Genomic DNA, 15,732 nt, shown 5'->3' on the forward strand with positions numbered 1-15,732 from the left:
CTCAAGGCGGTGCATATGATCATAAACGGCATTATGCACGATTAATTATGGACGATGCTGAATACGATTTTATAATCGCTGATGCAACTGCGAAATATATATTTATAAGTCGAGAAAGCGCTTGTTTATCTGACGGAACTCGGCTGTGTACAATTGTAATTAATATTGATGAAGAATCACCTCAGTATACTCATATAAGATCTTCAGTGCTAGCTTATGTTTCCATCAATTTGCTATCGATGATAAATATATTCCCTGACACTGCAGTTAGAGTTGCAACGGATTCGTGTTACATCAACAAGAAATACCTGAATTCGGTAGCTCGTTTTACAACTGATGATGAATTATGGGGTTCGTGGAGAATAAAACAGGAAATGGTACATGATTATTGTGAGTCCGCAGATGCCGAGGTCAAAGACAGTTATTATAAATCAGAAATGTAAACGACAACTTCTTTGCTGCCGTCTCTGTACGATCCAGTATCCAGACACAAGACTGTCTATATCAATGGGCTGGGAGGGTCTGGTAAGAAAACTCGTGTTATTGAGTTATTTCGGAATTCAGATATGATCGTGCTAACACCTGCACACAGACTCGCGCGAGAGATGAAACAACGAAAGGTTAACTCATGTACTTATCATAGCTTCTTCAGGTACAAGGGCAATGAATGGACTCCTGATCGGATGGGAGAGAAATATATTCCAAAGATTATCGCTTGGGATGAAATATGTACGGTATCGTTAGAACCATTAAAAATATTTCTCGATTGGCTGTTAACGAAAAATACCGCAGTGATAATGTGTGGCGATCACGGTCAACCACCGCCTTTTGTTGGACCATCTCCACATGATTGGTTGAAGAATTCTGTGGAGTATTACTAAGAGATAACTGATGATTATAGAGCGCTTGATGTAGATATAACGAGTTCAAGAAATTAATCAGATTGCAACCGAATAAAATTCAATGTGAGATAATGAGCAAAATAATTTCAGAGACTTCAATGAGCGACTTTCTGCAAGCGTGGAGACCAAACGACTTGATAGTGGCAAGTAGAAAGATAGTCAGAGATACACTTCAACAGCGGTTGTATCAGTTACACAAGAAAAAATTTCCAACGTTGCCAGTGCTGTTGTGTTATAGGCCAGCCGATACACGACTACAAAATATTGACGTTGATATACCGGGCCTGACTGAAAAACAAAATCTCGTATTAAATGATATTGTCGCAGTTGATGTCAATGTTGTTGAAGATGCCCTACGCGCTGATAAATCCCCGTGTACGCTAGGATACGCAATGACGATTCACTCATCTCAAGGGTTAACTATTTCTGTTACAGTTGTCTGGATTGTTAATGTCCGTATCGAGTGGTCAAATTTAGTTTACTTGGCAGTGTCCAGAGTCAGAAAAATATCTCAGCTGCGAAGAATTGTCTTGGACGAGTCAGAAGTTATTGATGACGTAACCGACGATAGCACAATAAGAAAAAAAATAGCCGGTTATAAACAAAGTGACAAAAAAATAATCGAGAATTTGATATTGATGTTGAATTTATTAACACGCTGAAACAACAGCAGAATAATCACTGCGCGAGCTGTAATTGTATAATGCTGTGGCAATATTCGAGTAAACATCCAAAACAATTCACCGTGGACAGAAAAGATAGTAGTCGTGGTCATAAACGAGAGAATGTGATGTTAACCTGTCTTGAGTGTAATCGACGTCGGGGTGCTAGTTAAGTGATCGCGGTAGTAATTGTGTATCGTCGGGAATTACTTGTAATTGTTCACGTGTAAATCCACGTTGAGGAGCAGTTGAATCCAGTCTGTAGATTGCGGGTCTACCCGTGGATCTTGTTATGTTAGATATCTTGTGTGTAGTGACGTTCCAGGTAGGATAAGTCGCTCTTTTTTTACCACCTTCGAGTTCACCTGGTTCATATAAATATCTCACAGTGACATTGCCCAGTACTGTCTGTGCTGAAAAATCACGTCGTTGTACAGGTATATTTTTTTGGTTAATTGCGATAATAGGTTTCATGTTGGTTGTTCGAGTTATTTCATTATTTAATGCGGTTATTACACATGGTAATCTTGCAACCCATGCACGAGATATCTTGTCCTGAATGAATTCCTTCTCGTATTGATATCCAAATAACCGCTCAGCAAGTGTTCGATTAAATCGCTCGACAATTGCCTGATCACGATGAATTGCAGTATGTCCTCGTCTGATGGTGACGTTGTCTTGCTTCATAAACTATGATACTGTGCCCTGAAATTCTTTGCCAGGATCAACTTGTAATAAATTTGGCCATCGTAGACCACCTCGTTGATAAATTCGTTTAAACGCTGATGCTACCTCAGATGCTGTTTTAGTTGTTAACGGTTCTGCCTCTTTGTATCTACTTGCAACATCAACAACAGTTAACGCATATTTGTACACTTTACGGCGTATAGTATCATGAGGTAAAAGCAGAATATCGGCCTAATGAACCTCATAAGGAACACTAACATAAAAATGTGCAAAGTGAATTTGTTTTGGCGGTGGTAGAAAATTTGCCAAATCGCCTGCTTGGATAACAATTTTTCAGCGGCGACAAAAACAACTTTTGCTGCTTCAGCGAGTTTGCTAATTGCTGCTCTACCCCTCCAATATCCCCTTTGGGAGTAATAAATCGCCTCTATTATAATTAATTACCAGCACCTAACGCTAATTTACCTTTCATTGTGGATCTCACTAACCAGTTAGCTAATGACTCTCTGAAGTTTTTATTTTTTTTAGAATTTAGCGCGTGAATTAATTTCACATCTGCGATATGCCTGTCTTGCAGGTTTTTACTTTTATAAGCTAAACCATGAGCATGACACGCTTTATCGATTTCATTTACTGGATACTCATCTGGTTTTGGTTGATCTTGATCGTCAAGTTTGATATCGAGTCTGGTTCCAGGGCCACAGTACTTATATCCTGAGAGGTGTTTTTCTCCTGGATATTTAGCCCACGGAGCTGCCGGTAATTTTATTAGCCTTGCGGCAACATCACCTCCTCGCTTTTTGGTTGTTTTTTTTTTTAATACTCGCTTACTTTGTCCCTGACTTGCCACCGGGAATAAATTTAAATTTCTTTAACATCGTTCACATTTGCCGGTTAGTGCTTTCGATTGTTTTTGGTTGTAGCAGTTGTTAGGTCACTTGTTGGGGTGCGCGCCTTGCATTTTACACAATATAAATCCATATTTATTTTATATTATTCTAATGGAAATAACTGACTTTTCTGCTACAAAACGCCGAGAGCCGGTTAAACATCATGCAGAGCTACCAAATTTTGTTCGTATGATTATAATTGGTCCATCTGGAAGTGGTAAGGCGCAGTTGTTGCTTAATTTAATAATGAAGTGGATGAAGTCGCATAAGTTGTATTTGGTAGCACCATCAGCTTAGGATCAACGATGCAACGAAGTGTTAAAAGATTTTAATGAAAGTGCAAAATCATTAAACGAAAGCGGAGATGATGTTGTTGAATTTATAACTGACATTAATGAAGCAACATCTGTAGAAGATCTTGATGGATTTATTAATAATTTAGTTGTTTACGATAACGTGATGCTGGATAAACAGACAAACCCTGCCAGGATATTTTCCAGAGGCAGACACAAAAACACTGATGTGATTTATGTTACTCAAAGATATGTACAGATTCCAAAAGTGAACCGTGACAATTGTAATCTTCTGGCAGTGTTTAACATAGTTGATATTCATACACTACGAAATATTCACCAAACATGGTATAGCAGTGATATGCACATAAATAAGTTTAGAAACTTCTTTTCGCGAGCGCAAGCTTCTCCGCATGGTTTTATCACGATAAATTTGCATGATCCTCGAACACGGTACCGAATCGGGTTAGATAAAAAATTTTGATAAATTCACAGCAGCAGCAGAGGGGGCGCGCGCGACAACGAGTTGGTTCATTTTTTGTAATCGTTTCGCACACTTGATGTATTACCAACAAGAAAACAAAACAACTTGCTCGGAGAGGAACTCTTGGAGATACTCTCTCCGGGTCCTAAAAAAGTTAGTTGTTTTTTTGTTGTTGTCATTTTTACTTCTTTTTTGTGGAAGGATTATTTTGACATTTAGAACCTTCTAAAAAGTGTACGGTTCGCCTCCTCTGCTGCTGCTTTTATGTCCTTGATTTAGTTAATGATTATGTGTAATTAACACCAGAGGATCATATTTGTAAAGCACATGTACTTCAAAACTTTGGTCAGAAGAAACGAAGTCAATTGAAAGACGGAACGTTTGTCAGGGTAACACTGCCATATGGGCCGTTAGAAAGGACCTAGAGGCTGATATCCTCAACGCTTGAACATGTAAAGCCACTGAGCAAACTGACAGGGAAAAAACATGCTACGTCTTTAGTAAATATTGACATTGCAGCATGGTTTCAAATATGAAAAATGGGCATATCAAATTTCCTGTGAGATTCTCAAAAATGTTTCAAGCAAATGTAGACAGAAAGCTTCAAAAAAGTATCGATTACTTTCCTGTTCCTCAGATGGAGTAGTAGATATGGAATAAGTCACTGAAGTTAAGTCTCCATTTTTGTCAATGGACAAAACGATATCATCAGTTGATGTGCCATACCTTAAGCAAAGATTTTAACTTTATTTACAATTTGAGTGAAAGTAATGTTTATTAATATCCAATTCAGGGACAGTTATTTTGTGCGGATATAAAATCCTGATCATTATGTACCATAACAGACATCGAGTTCATAACTATCCAAGAAATGAAAAATTTATTGCTAAGATGATTCATTGTATAGACATTCTTCGACAAATCAACACCTTTAGAATAGCATTTCTATAATATATACATTGATTAAAGTCGCATTATGAAAATTGGTTGAGTTTGTCCAAGACCAGCGATTCTTTCATATGCACCCTTTTATTTGACGCTCTTCTGTCTTTTATACCAATTTACTTAGACTATTTATGTTATTTCTGTGAAAGGTTTCGAATGTTTACATAAACATTCACTAGATCAAAACGATCCCGAGCATTAAATCCTCTGCCTACCACAATAAAATCTCTGGGATCACAACAACTGATTAATTTATCTGCCCCTCACTTGTTGATCCACCAAATGCTGAAGACATAGAGGAAACATGTCCATCTGGTGTTGATCCTACCAACAGCTTCACTGTATTACGATTCCTTTATGTTGACAATGAAGCTTGTTGCGCTTTGCGTGCTCTGAGAAATTTGATAGGACATTATATTGTAGTCAAAATGATTCTGGATGTTAGAAATTTTGCCTTTAAGTTAGATGGGGTAAAGTGACGTACATGGTTTTGTGACGGCTAAATATTACATTCTCACAATTGTTTGGATAGATCAAACTGAATCAAAGTGTACAACAAAGTTTGTTCACAAAAGACTCAGGCACTGAAAACATTCTTGAAAATTCAAACGTTTATCTATATTTTCTGATCTTCAATAATGCCATAAAAACGGATTTCATAAATACACTCCAACTACATTCTGGTACAGATAATTTAGGCAATATTCAGCTGGACCAATTATATTTAAAAAAAAACTGGAGGTCAGTGTAGGTTTCTAAACCAGTAAACAATTTATAGCTGAACTATCACGTGCATATTCTCAACGCTGAACACAGGCTCGCTTGATTGCTTGTGTCATTACGTCTTTACTTTCCTGCAAATCATCAGTCATTATTAAGCTGCAAAATTTGCTACATTCCTGTTTTAATTTTCAATGCCTGGCAATAGTATTCCTGCAAGTACTCCGCTTCTAACATTTCTTTCTAACAAATTTTCTAACAACTTTCCTCAAATGTTATTTTTCTATCATTTATTTTTTAGCTCTGCTTCTACATCCCAAGCTCTGATGTAGATTCTGAATTGAGAAAATCCACTTAGAACTACAGAGGAAAATATCTTTTGTAGGTATAGGTTTTGTATCTAAAAGCAGAGTATTGAAATATTCGTGTTATAACTCCAATCGCGTTTTGACAAAGAGTTGATACAATTTATCTTACCAAAGCGATTCTATTACATAACTGAAGAACTGCGCAAATGTGCTTAGAATCTAATATGCGTACCATTATATTATATTAATATTTTTCGCAAATAGAAATATTTACCATGATATGCTTTCTTAATGCATTGTTCAGTAAGCACAAAAAATCTTTTAATTTTAAATATGGCGTATTGAATATCACCAGTATTGAAGGTACATTGAGGCAAACGTACTAGTTTTGGGACATGAAGAACTATTAAAACAGAATTGTACAATGCATCGTTAGTGCATTATTCCATCAATTACCTCAGCAGACTTTACGCAATGCAAATATGGTGCCGAGGGCTGGGAAAACGAATAATATTCACATACATCTATCATCAGCTTGTAATCGTGGACACAAAATAAAAAAAAATAATAGATCTCTCGTGCAAAAGTGTTATAGAAAATAACACATTAACTTCCGAATATCTTAGTTTTGACGTACTATATTTTTTTCTTGAACGTAATCTTCTGGTGCTTGCAGTCCATAAGCATAAGTGAATATCCTGTCCTTCAAAGCAATGAATAACTTTTTTTAATGTCCATTAACTGACTTACGGACTAACTGGCTCTCTCTAGTTAGAAATAAAACAAAGATGCTATGTGGTGATTAGCAACTATTTTTTCAAATGTTTTAAGTTTAAATTTGTAATCATTCTAGTCGAAAACGAAAAATAAGTTTTTTACTGGACTGTTTATAAAGATTCGTTAACACAGTATGTACATTTTCAGTAGCGTCGATACTATAAGGTGGATGACTGAGTTGAATATCAGCAATGCTCTCTACTCTGCAAATTATAATGGAAGTTTACATCTGTTTGGTTATGATCAGGCATGAAGTGAGTCTTCGCCCTAGAAACCAACACCACCTGCACGGTAAAGATCACAAGTGGATCTTAAATGAACACCATTTATCTCTCAATTGTTATAGGCTACGTATTTTGGTTCTCAAGTAAAAATGCAACGACTATATAACTGTCGTCTGTCGCATTAAGTTACAATACATTTAAATTATTTGACTTTAAGAGTGAACTTGAGATTTGCTGAAAACGTGTCAAATTGAATGGATCCGGAATTTAAGTATGTAATACTTGAAATCAGCTTCTGGTAAGGTAGTATCCAAAAGTATTAGCGAGGTAGCATCCAAAAGTCATAGCAAGGTAGTATCCAAAAGTCATAGCAAGGTAGCATCCAATAGTAATCTCTAAACTTTCCATGTCAAATGTTTACAAAACTATGTTACATTCTGTTGTTAAATATAATAATATCATTCCATTGCAAAACGTTTAACAGTATTATACAACTTACTCCAATCCCACTACATTTGCAGTTTTGTGTGAAAAGAACAAACAACGATATATCTGAAAATAGTATATAAATCATGGACGAATTATATGAAGGATGATTTTCTCTTTTTGATATAAAGATCAATATGTTCAATATAAATATTTTTGACTGCTTTAAAATAAAAAGCTTCCTTTGAGATACAATTTATAACATATAAATTTTGGGTTCTGGGGTAATATTTCTATCGATCTACGAAAAGCACACTAGTTATGGACTACAGAACAATTAATCAGATTTCTGGAGACCGGTGCTTGTTAAATCGATATGATGCAATGATTTCTAATATCTGGTCGGTGGAGGTGGTGATTCCTAATTAAGTTTTCGTTTATCTGGCAGCCAGACATACTGTTAGGTACAGGGCTAACATCGATTTCATAGTAAAACTGTCATCTTGAAAAATTCCAGAAACGTATATTCGAAAATCTCGGGCAAGCTGACCGCAATTTTGGCGCCTAGTTATAAAAGGCGGTAAATATATTTCATCCTGATTGGTTACGTTAAATAGGGGCTTGTTTCCCACACAAAATGTCCTTGCTGTAAATATTCGCTTCATCAAAAAAACTAATTAGTCTAAGCTTTGCAGCAAGAGTAAAGGTACAGGGGACTCCAAGAGTGAATTTGAAATAAATCTGAAGCACGAGGTATTTGCGTCAACTTTCACGTAATTCGTTGATACCAATATAATGTTTTGCTTGAATTATTTGATAATATATGCATGAATTTAGTTGTTTAAATTCATAGATCAATTCTCTTGACATGAGTATAACTGCGTTAAGTTTATATACTTATAAATTCGTACAATAATCTTCTTCATATAAGGTTTTAAAATTGTTTGAATTTATTGTATTGTTTTATAGGAATTAGGTTCTAAGAATTTCATATATTGCTTTAGTTCATATAAGTTACTTGAATCCGTGCGAATTCACCGATCGTAGGTAATTTCCCGTATGATAAACACTTGAATGTGCGTATTCACTGAAATAGCGTAATTCAGCTATGTAATGAATTTCAGTCATTCATTTGTAATTGAGAATAGAACATAACTGTCATGTCTCTTGTATTAATACGAAGTGATGAATTAGCCATTGGGAAATACATTAATCTTATCAAACTAGGTTTGTTTTGATCTGCCAGGCTTGGGCCGATTAATATCTCTGGTATCTGTTCAATACCAATAGTAATATCTGACAACGAGAGGGGAGTAATGATTTATCCCTAGTAGGAAAACCGATAGAAAATGTAGGCTGTTATCTGTTTGTTTCAAAAGGGGAAAATAGCTCTTCTGATGTATTCGTAGACGTATCCTTAGATGTACCTATGCAGTGACGTATCCAAATATATGTGTATCTACATGCTTACATATCCACCAACCCACACGAAGGGAGGCGAAACATGAGAAAGGTTGGAGACAAAAAAGAAAACGGAAGTAAAAGAAAAGGCGAAGGAGAGAGAACAGCTACAGTGAAATCGGAGTGAACCAGAGCTAAGCAGGTTTTGCAGTTGTATAAGGCAAAGACTTCGATTGTTCACTCGATCGTATGATGAACTAATTCTATCAGTAAAACAAATCGGCTATTTGTATAATATATTTGTGTTTTGAATTCGGTGAAACATTTATTCCAAAAGAAGTATATCTTCCTAATGTATTTTATTATCACCATTGTGTATGTAATTGATTAAATTTTGATTTCTTTGTACGGGGACTCGAGTAATTTTGTTCTATACATCTGCTCAGATCTCTAGTCATTCTACATATCTCGGCAGTATCACTGAGGACATCCATCTCCTAGCACCGAATAAAGCGGACACCTTGAAAGCAGGTACAATCCTCCAATCAATCAACCAACACCCTTTACAAAGAGTGGGGCGTTACATTGTGACATCATGTATTCAAAATAAAAAAAGACAAAGAACACAAGGTACAGCTAATGTTTCTGCCTAGTCTTATATTCTTGTTTGAGGACCGTTATCAGGGTAGAAACGATTTGTTGTCTACATAGGCTTACTTTAATAGACGCAATTATTTTGTGAAGATTATGAAATCACCATACAGGTATCATTATGACGTCAAGCTAAAACCTGACAGGCATAGACATGCTTTGAACAAGGAAGACAAAATAAATATACATTACTCCGCCCAAAGTTAAACCAAGGTTTCTACCTTATGTTTGTGTGAGTATGTAGGGGTATGTTGTCACAACATTAAGGACAAATGTGTGCATGAATGTTTCAGAAGCGTATAGAAGTGGTTCACAGTCAATCATGTCAGCCAACAAGATTAAGCAATGTTTTAAGCTGATGTATGCATAATTGGTTACAAGGATTTATTTGTGGTCATTGTCATAACTCACAGCTTCCACGGCGAAAAGCAAAAGAACATAAACCATGTGGCTGAAATTAAATCAATCCATTTCATACTTGTAATATACATAACAATAAGAAAATTGGAGTATGGGCAGAAAAGTAGTAAGTATATAAAAATGTTAATATTTGTTTGATTGGATTGACCCTAGAGTTGACAGAGAAGCGGTTAAAGAAGAACTAGTTTGATGCAGTCGCAACCATTCGGTTAATCTTCATATATTTAATAACAGAAGTGGTCCGAATAGTCTCTACGGGCAGGTATCGACATAGATTGATGCATGGTTTGTAGTATTGACCGAGAAGTATTGAATGCCCTACTCGTAAGCTGCAGCAAGAAGCAATAACTCCCAAAGCGACAAGGGCGATGAAAAGAAAATATGCTCTTTGTATTCACCCATAATTTCTAGTAATACAGACAGCTTGCAATGACAAAAAATAGTAAAAAACAAATGGTATTCCTTGAATTGGACATATTTTTTTTTATGAATGTTAAGAAACATTTTATTTCTGTTAAAGTAATATATATCTGCTTATACAATCTAATTACACTTTATTACTAAAATAATCGTTAGTAAAATTTGATGAAGGTCAAAACGAAAATGTTTCTCAATGACACAACTGATGACTGATGCAAAATGCTTTATAATTAATAAGAAAATATTGAACATATTGAATGAACGTTTGCAATAATATAACTAATACGAAACGTTTAAGTTTTGATAAATATAAACATGGAAGAGAGAATTAATGTATTCCTCTTTGTGGTCAATTTGCATATTGTAATATACACACATAAAACATGATTGATGTATTTGTAATGTTAATATACATCATATGATGTTTTATATGTGATGTTATTATTTAGCAATAAAACACAATAAAGACTAATACGACTAATAGCAAATTCAAAACTAAAACTGTTCAATGATACATACTTACATATTTACATTTAGAAAAATGTCTTACATAGGGCGGATTATCGCCAAAAGCGAACCTAGTCTTTTAGAGCATCTCTAAAGAAAATCAGCTAACATCGAAGAACTTATTGGTTGTATTAAACTTTCCGTTTCTGATGTTCAGCAAACAACATACATCATCTAACAGCCTGAATCGTTTGTGAAAGCGTTGGACCTGGCTTGAAAAGACGCCGAACAGCACATAAATGTGGAAGGTATCTAAGAATGCCAACAGCTTATGAATCCTCATATATACAGACAGAATTTGAAAACATCCTATCAAGTAGAGTGTAAAAACAGATGTTGTTTGGGGTTTAACACCAGTTTCAGCAGCATATAGGCTACACATGGCAGTCAGTATTACTCATGGAGGAACATCCCGGGAAAACCAAGGTGAGAACCAAAGACCATAGCAATCTCACATATCCACACTCGCCGAGACTCGAACCAACGGGGATAGAGGTGAAATTTCAGTGATCAGTAGGAGTGAGATCTTTAGTCCACTTGGCCACCCGGGACCCCTAAGAGTTTGCCGCTTTTGGTGGATGTATATACTCGTTGATATGCCGCACTAACAATGTTAAAATACGCTAGTCAGGCTGATCCAAGGTTTACAAATGCGATCGTGAGAGTACTCACACACGCGGGCGGAGTACATTTCTAAAGAAAACAATCGTGAGTATTTTTGGAGCAGATGGGATCCTCCTCTGTGGTAAAATAGAGCTCATTTTACAAAACAAATATAGTAATCAGACTTGAAATGATATCATAAACCTTAAACGTAAAGGAATCTGAGATAAACTATTGTAACGTGCAAACAAAAAGTTTATGATCGAGACACTAACAAAAGTTTCAGGTGAGTTACGTGCACAAGGATGATTTCACAAAAACTGGTTTTATCAAGAACTTTTCACTTCTAAATGAGAGTCCTTACCGGATCACATACACCGTGTAATACACGATACACTGGATAATGTCGATGATCACAATGATGTAAAATAATGGACATCATTGCAATCAATAAAGAGAAGCTATTAAAATATAGCTATCAACCTGATCATATTCAGAATGTAAAAAACTATCAGGATCCGCCGATAAACGGCCAGTTACTATATCCACCGTAAGAACATGACATTATCGATTTCAGTACAACACAAAACCACCCAAGATATGACTCATTACTTATGCGCTTGTTAAATATTACATACCTCTGTTTAATGTTAGCCAGCGGGCATAATATTTTTTGGAGCTCTGTTTTAATGCGTATAACTGTTTTCGTCACCCAATTGGCCAGATCGCTGCGCAGCAATGTTGATACTGATATTTCATTTTAATTGAGGAGACTATTGAACTCAGATTGGTTGCACATGATAAAAATGTCCAGCTTTGACATTCATCACCAGTCTTAATCACCTAACAGGCCGGCATAACTTTTTACGTTCTGAAGAATAAAAACAACGAACCTTCCATGATGTTGTTTGGCAGTCAAGGCGTTCAACGGTGCTGCAAATTCACAACGATGTAATCAACACTGAATACACATTTGCGGACCGTAAGAACATTTGAACAATATTTTAAAGCAGTAGCGTGTCTTATCTAAAAATATATTGTCTGCAGCACAACCTCTATCAGAATGTTTCATTTCGTGTGAATATGTCGAACTCATGACACTTAAGTCATTGTAAATTTACACAAATCATATAAAACATGAACGTAAACAGTTAAGATTTGATTTGCGCATGAAATCGAATTTTCGCAAATAAATATATATAAACTTCCTCCACAAATAATGTAGATAGCGTGCATGAAAAGTTTGAAGTAATTCAACAGTGGACGTGGCGACCGTCGCAATTTTTGTGACTTCCGAAAAGAGATTTGTCAAACAACTGTAGGAATACATTACTAAACGTAAAGTGGACGTAAAACACTATTACCACTCGAGTGGGTTGTTGCACGGGTCAGGTAGCATTGCCAAGCAGTATGATCAGCATATAACAGTCAGCTAGGCTCGAGATGCAACGCAATTATAAAAAGAAACTGACCGCCAACAAGTCGCGATGACAAAAACTGGATCATGATGGATATGTGTGAGCACACCATCTGTGTGATTTGCATGTTATTAGATGCTGGTATTCATGCGAAAGCTGTCACCCATGCAATGAGTTTGTTATGCCATTATTATTTCTCCCCTGTGTACTGGCACGCGGCTACTGCGACGATGTGTCGGAGGTCTTTATCTGGTTTTTGATAGGGATGAACCTATCAAGTTCCGCCATGACGATATTGCATTCGTTCGCAGTAATGGATCTATCATCGTTTGAGTCAAGATTATATTTTGGTGACTCTAAAAAGACTACTCTCAACAGCAGTCAGTATAATTATGTGAGGGCACATCCGTGTATAAAGACAGTCAACAATAGTTGGCCACCAACCCATACAGCTCCAGCCGTGAAAGGTATGGTACTGACGGCAATACCGACCGTTGCATCCGCTACCGTCATCAACGTGGCAATGACAGCCACGCCAAGCCCCACTGTTGCTGTCGGTGTATGCGATATTGATAGCGGTAAATCGGTGCAGCACTCCCTTGAGTTTGTCAATTTCAGCGTAACTGTACCATGTACTTCCTTCATTTTCTCATTTCTCTACTACTGTTCCTCCAGCCTGAGTTTTCATTATTGTTATCACGACGACGTTAAGATTTGCATATGACGGCTCAACCTCTGTGATCAGTTTGACCAGTCAAAACCTGGAACAAGCGAGGACAATAGCAAAGACAGGCTCCTAAAGACTACTTTGTACGCGGAAACATATACCTGCCCCTTCGGTAAGATTAACCCTATCGGTAATACTGTTGGTGGTGATCTGCAGGACACCGTTTGTCGTGTCCTCCTTATCCTATGGTAAATTTACGAAACCCTCGAGCATCCGGAGCAGCATGGCGAGTTTGGTAAATTTCAGTCAACGTGGATTACTTATCAAAAAGGGATTTCGAAAGCACTAAACGCGCCTGGCATTGCTTCAATGGCACCCAGACGAGTGTTGATGTCATCCAGCAACGCGCCTATAACGGCAAGTTTAGGACTGGCCATCATGGGATTTCAAGAAAATTTAATTCATTTTGCAATTGGTAAAACGTTTTATTTTCTCGTCCTATTGAATTCTTCCATTGTTCTGAACTTATTTTTTATCACATTGTTGACACTGGCAGACTCGCAGTGAGTATAAGTCTGGTGTTTATGTTAAGCTTTTCCTTCATAGATGCCTTTATTCAACACTCTCTATTCAGCCACCTAAATAAATTCACTCGGTCATAGTATGGACTATTGTATGGTAATCGCGGCAATGTTATTGCTCGTAGTAAACTCGCAACAACATATGTTCATTTATTGCCTCTACTGGCATGTCTGACCTGCTGATCTTTTCCAGCACAGTCATATTCCATTAGTTCACTGTTCGAAAAGAGTACTTTATTTGTCTCCATCTAAGACCGCAATAAATACACAAAGAAGGACACGTTTCAGCTAAATAGCATGATACTAACTAAACATTTTGATTTACACAAAGCTGGTTTTAGGGAACAGCCCGAATTAGATCCTTAGGCAGCATTTGTCTTACATGAGTATATAGCACTTCAGGAAGTTCAAGCTAATGTTTGGGGTCCTCAGGCGGACTTCCCCTCCTTTTCCTCTCGCAGGAATAGTTGATCTTGATCCATAGAGACGCTAAGTCTGCAGTGGTGACGGAAACACATTTATATTTATTTCTAATAGTCTAGAATCACTTCTCTCAAACTGTTGGTTGCCAACGAATTGTCAAATTCTGCATACACGATGACGTTCAATGTGTGATCAGAGCTGTTCAGCATGAAGTTGACCCTATTTATACAGTAGAAATGTCCCTTGTCGCTGCTTATTCTGGAAAGAAATGATGATGATGATGATGATGATGATGCTCATCATAATCAATACTGTTATTCAATAGGTTCCGTGGGATACCACAAATGATTTTACCACCAATGCACTCCATCTTTACCTGTTATCACTGCCATTCGGGAATATCCAAATGCCTTGCCTGATAATTCTTTAACGTTGTCTTCTCACCTCCCTTTATTTCTGCTTTTTGCACCGCAGCCTCTTCCTGTGCTTTGCTTGACTCATTTTGCTGGTCCATATGATCGCGAGATATGACAATATATCTTCAGTTTGATTCATTGCGGTCCGGAGGACTTCTTTGAGTCCGACTGCATATTTGGATCTTCTTGTGGTTTTATTGTTTTGGTTACATGGTCAACGTATGAGATACCAAAGATCTTTAGGTAGCATCTCATTTCGAAGGTTTCAATCCTGATTTGTAGCTCTTCTGTGAGTGTCCATGTTTCACAAGCATACAGAACAATGCATAAGGCTACAGAGTGAATCAGCTTTAGTTTGGAACCCAGAGCCATGTTACTGTCTTTCAATATTGGTCGTAACCCTGTTAATACTGATTTTGTCTGGTCAATTCTGGAAAGTAATTCTGCTCTGGAACCATCATTTGTGAAACTGATCCCAAGTATTTGAGTCTTTTGATTGTTTCCAGCTTCGATCCACTGACCTTTATCTCCGTACTGATGCGATTTGCGTTATTTGTCATCAGTGTGATCTTTTCAGCGCTAATAACCATTACCGCAGGCTGTGTTGCTTGTGTCGAGGCGATCGACATGTCAGCCAGTTATTGCTGATCTCCTGTCAAACCATTAACATCAAGATAATATTTATATACATATATCTAAATGCAAATTATCCATCATTTCTAAATTTAGCTCTAGTTTGATTTGCGTTAGTGGCCGTTAGATCTAACATGGTGAGACTCGTAAACATTCAGTTCAGGTTTCCCTACGACGGAATCATTCCGATGTGTATTTTTGGCTTATTTTACGTACTTCAAGAGATTTTGCAAGCAATGCTGACTAGTTTGTTATTCATTTACAAATCCACCTC

General features: G+C 36.8%; 1 protein-coding gene across 1 annotated transcript in view; it reads right to left on the bottom strand.

Moving 5' to 3' along the window:
• Nucleotides 1–14,923, bottom strand: part of LOC149798045 (heat shock 70 kDa protein 12A-like) — a 71,904-nt gene extending 56,981 nt beyond the window's left edge. Inside the window, exon 1 of the mRNA XM_089960830.1 lies at nucleotides 14,854–14,923. Coding sequence (XP_089816956.1) covers nucleotides 14,854–14,923 — 70 coding nt within the window. The remainder of the gene's footprint in view (nucleotides 1–14,853) is intronic.
• Between the last annotated feature and the right edge of the window lie 809 nt (nucleotides 14,924–15,732).

Source organism: Sinohyriopsis cumingii, chromosome 6 (genome assembly GCF_028554795.1).
Source record: "Sinohyriopsis cumingii isolate HCF-2022 chromosome 6, ASM2855479v2, whole genome shotgun sequence".
NCBI lineage: Eukaryota > Metazoa > Mollusca > Bivalvia > Unionida > Unionidae > Sinohyriopsis > Sinohyriopsis cumingii.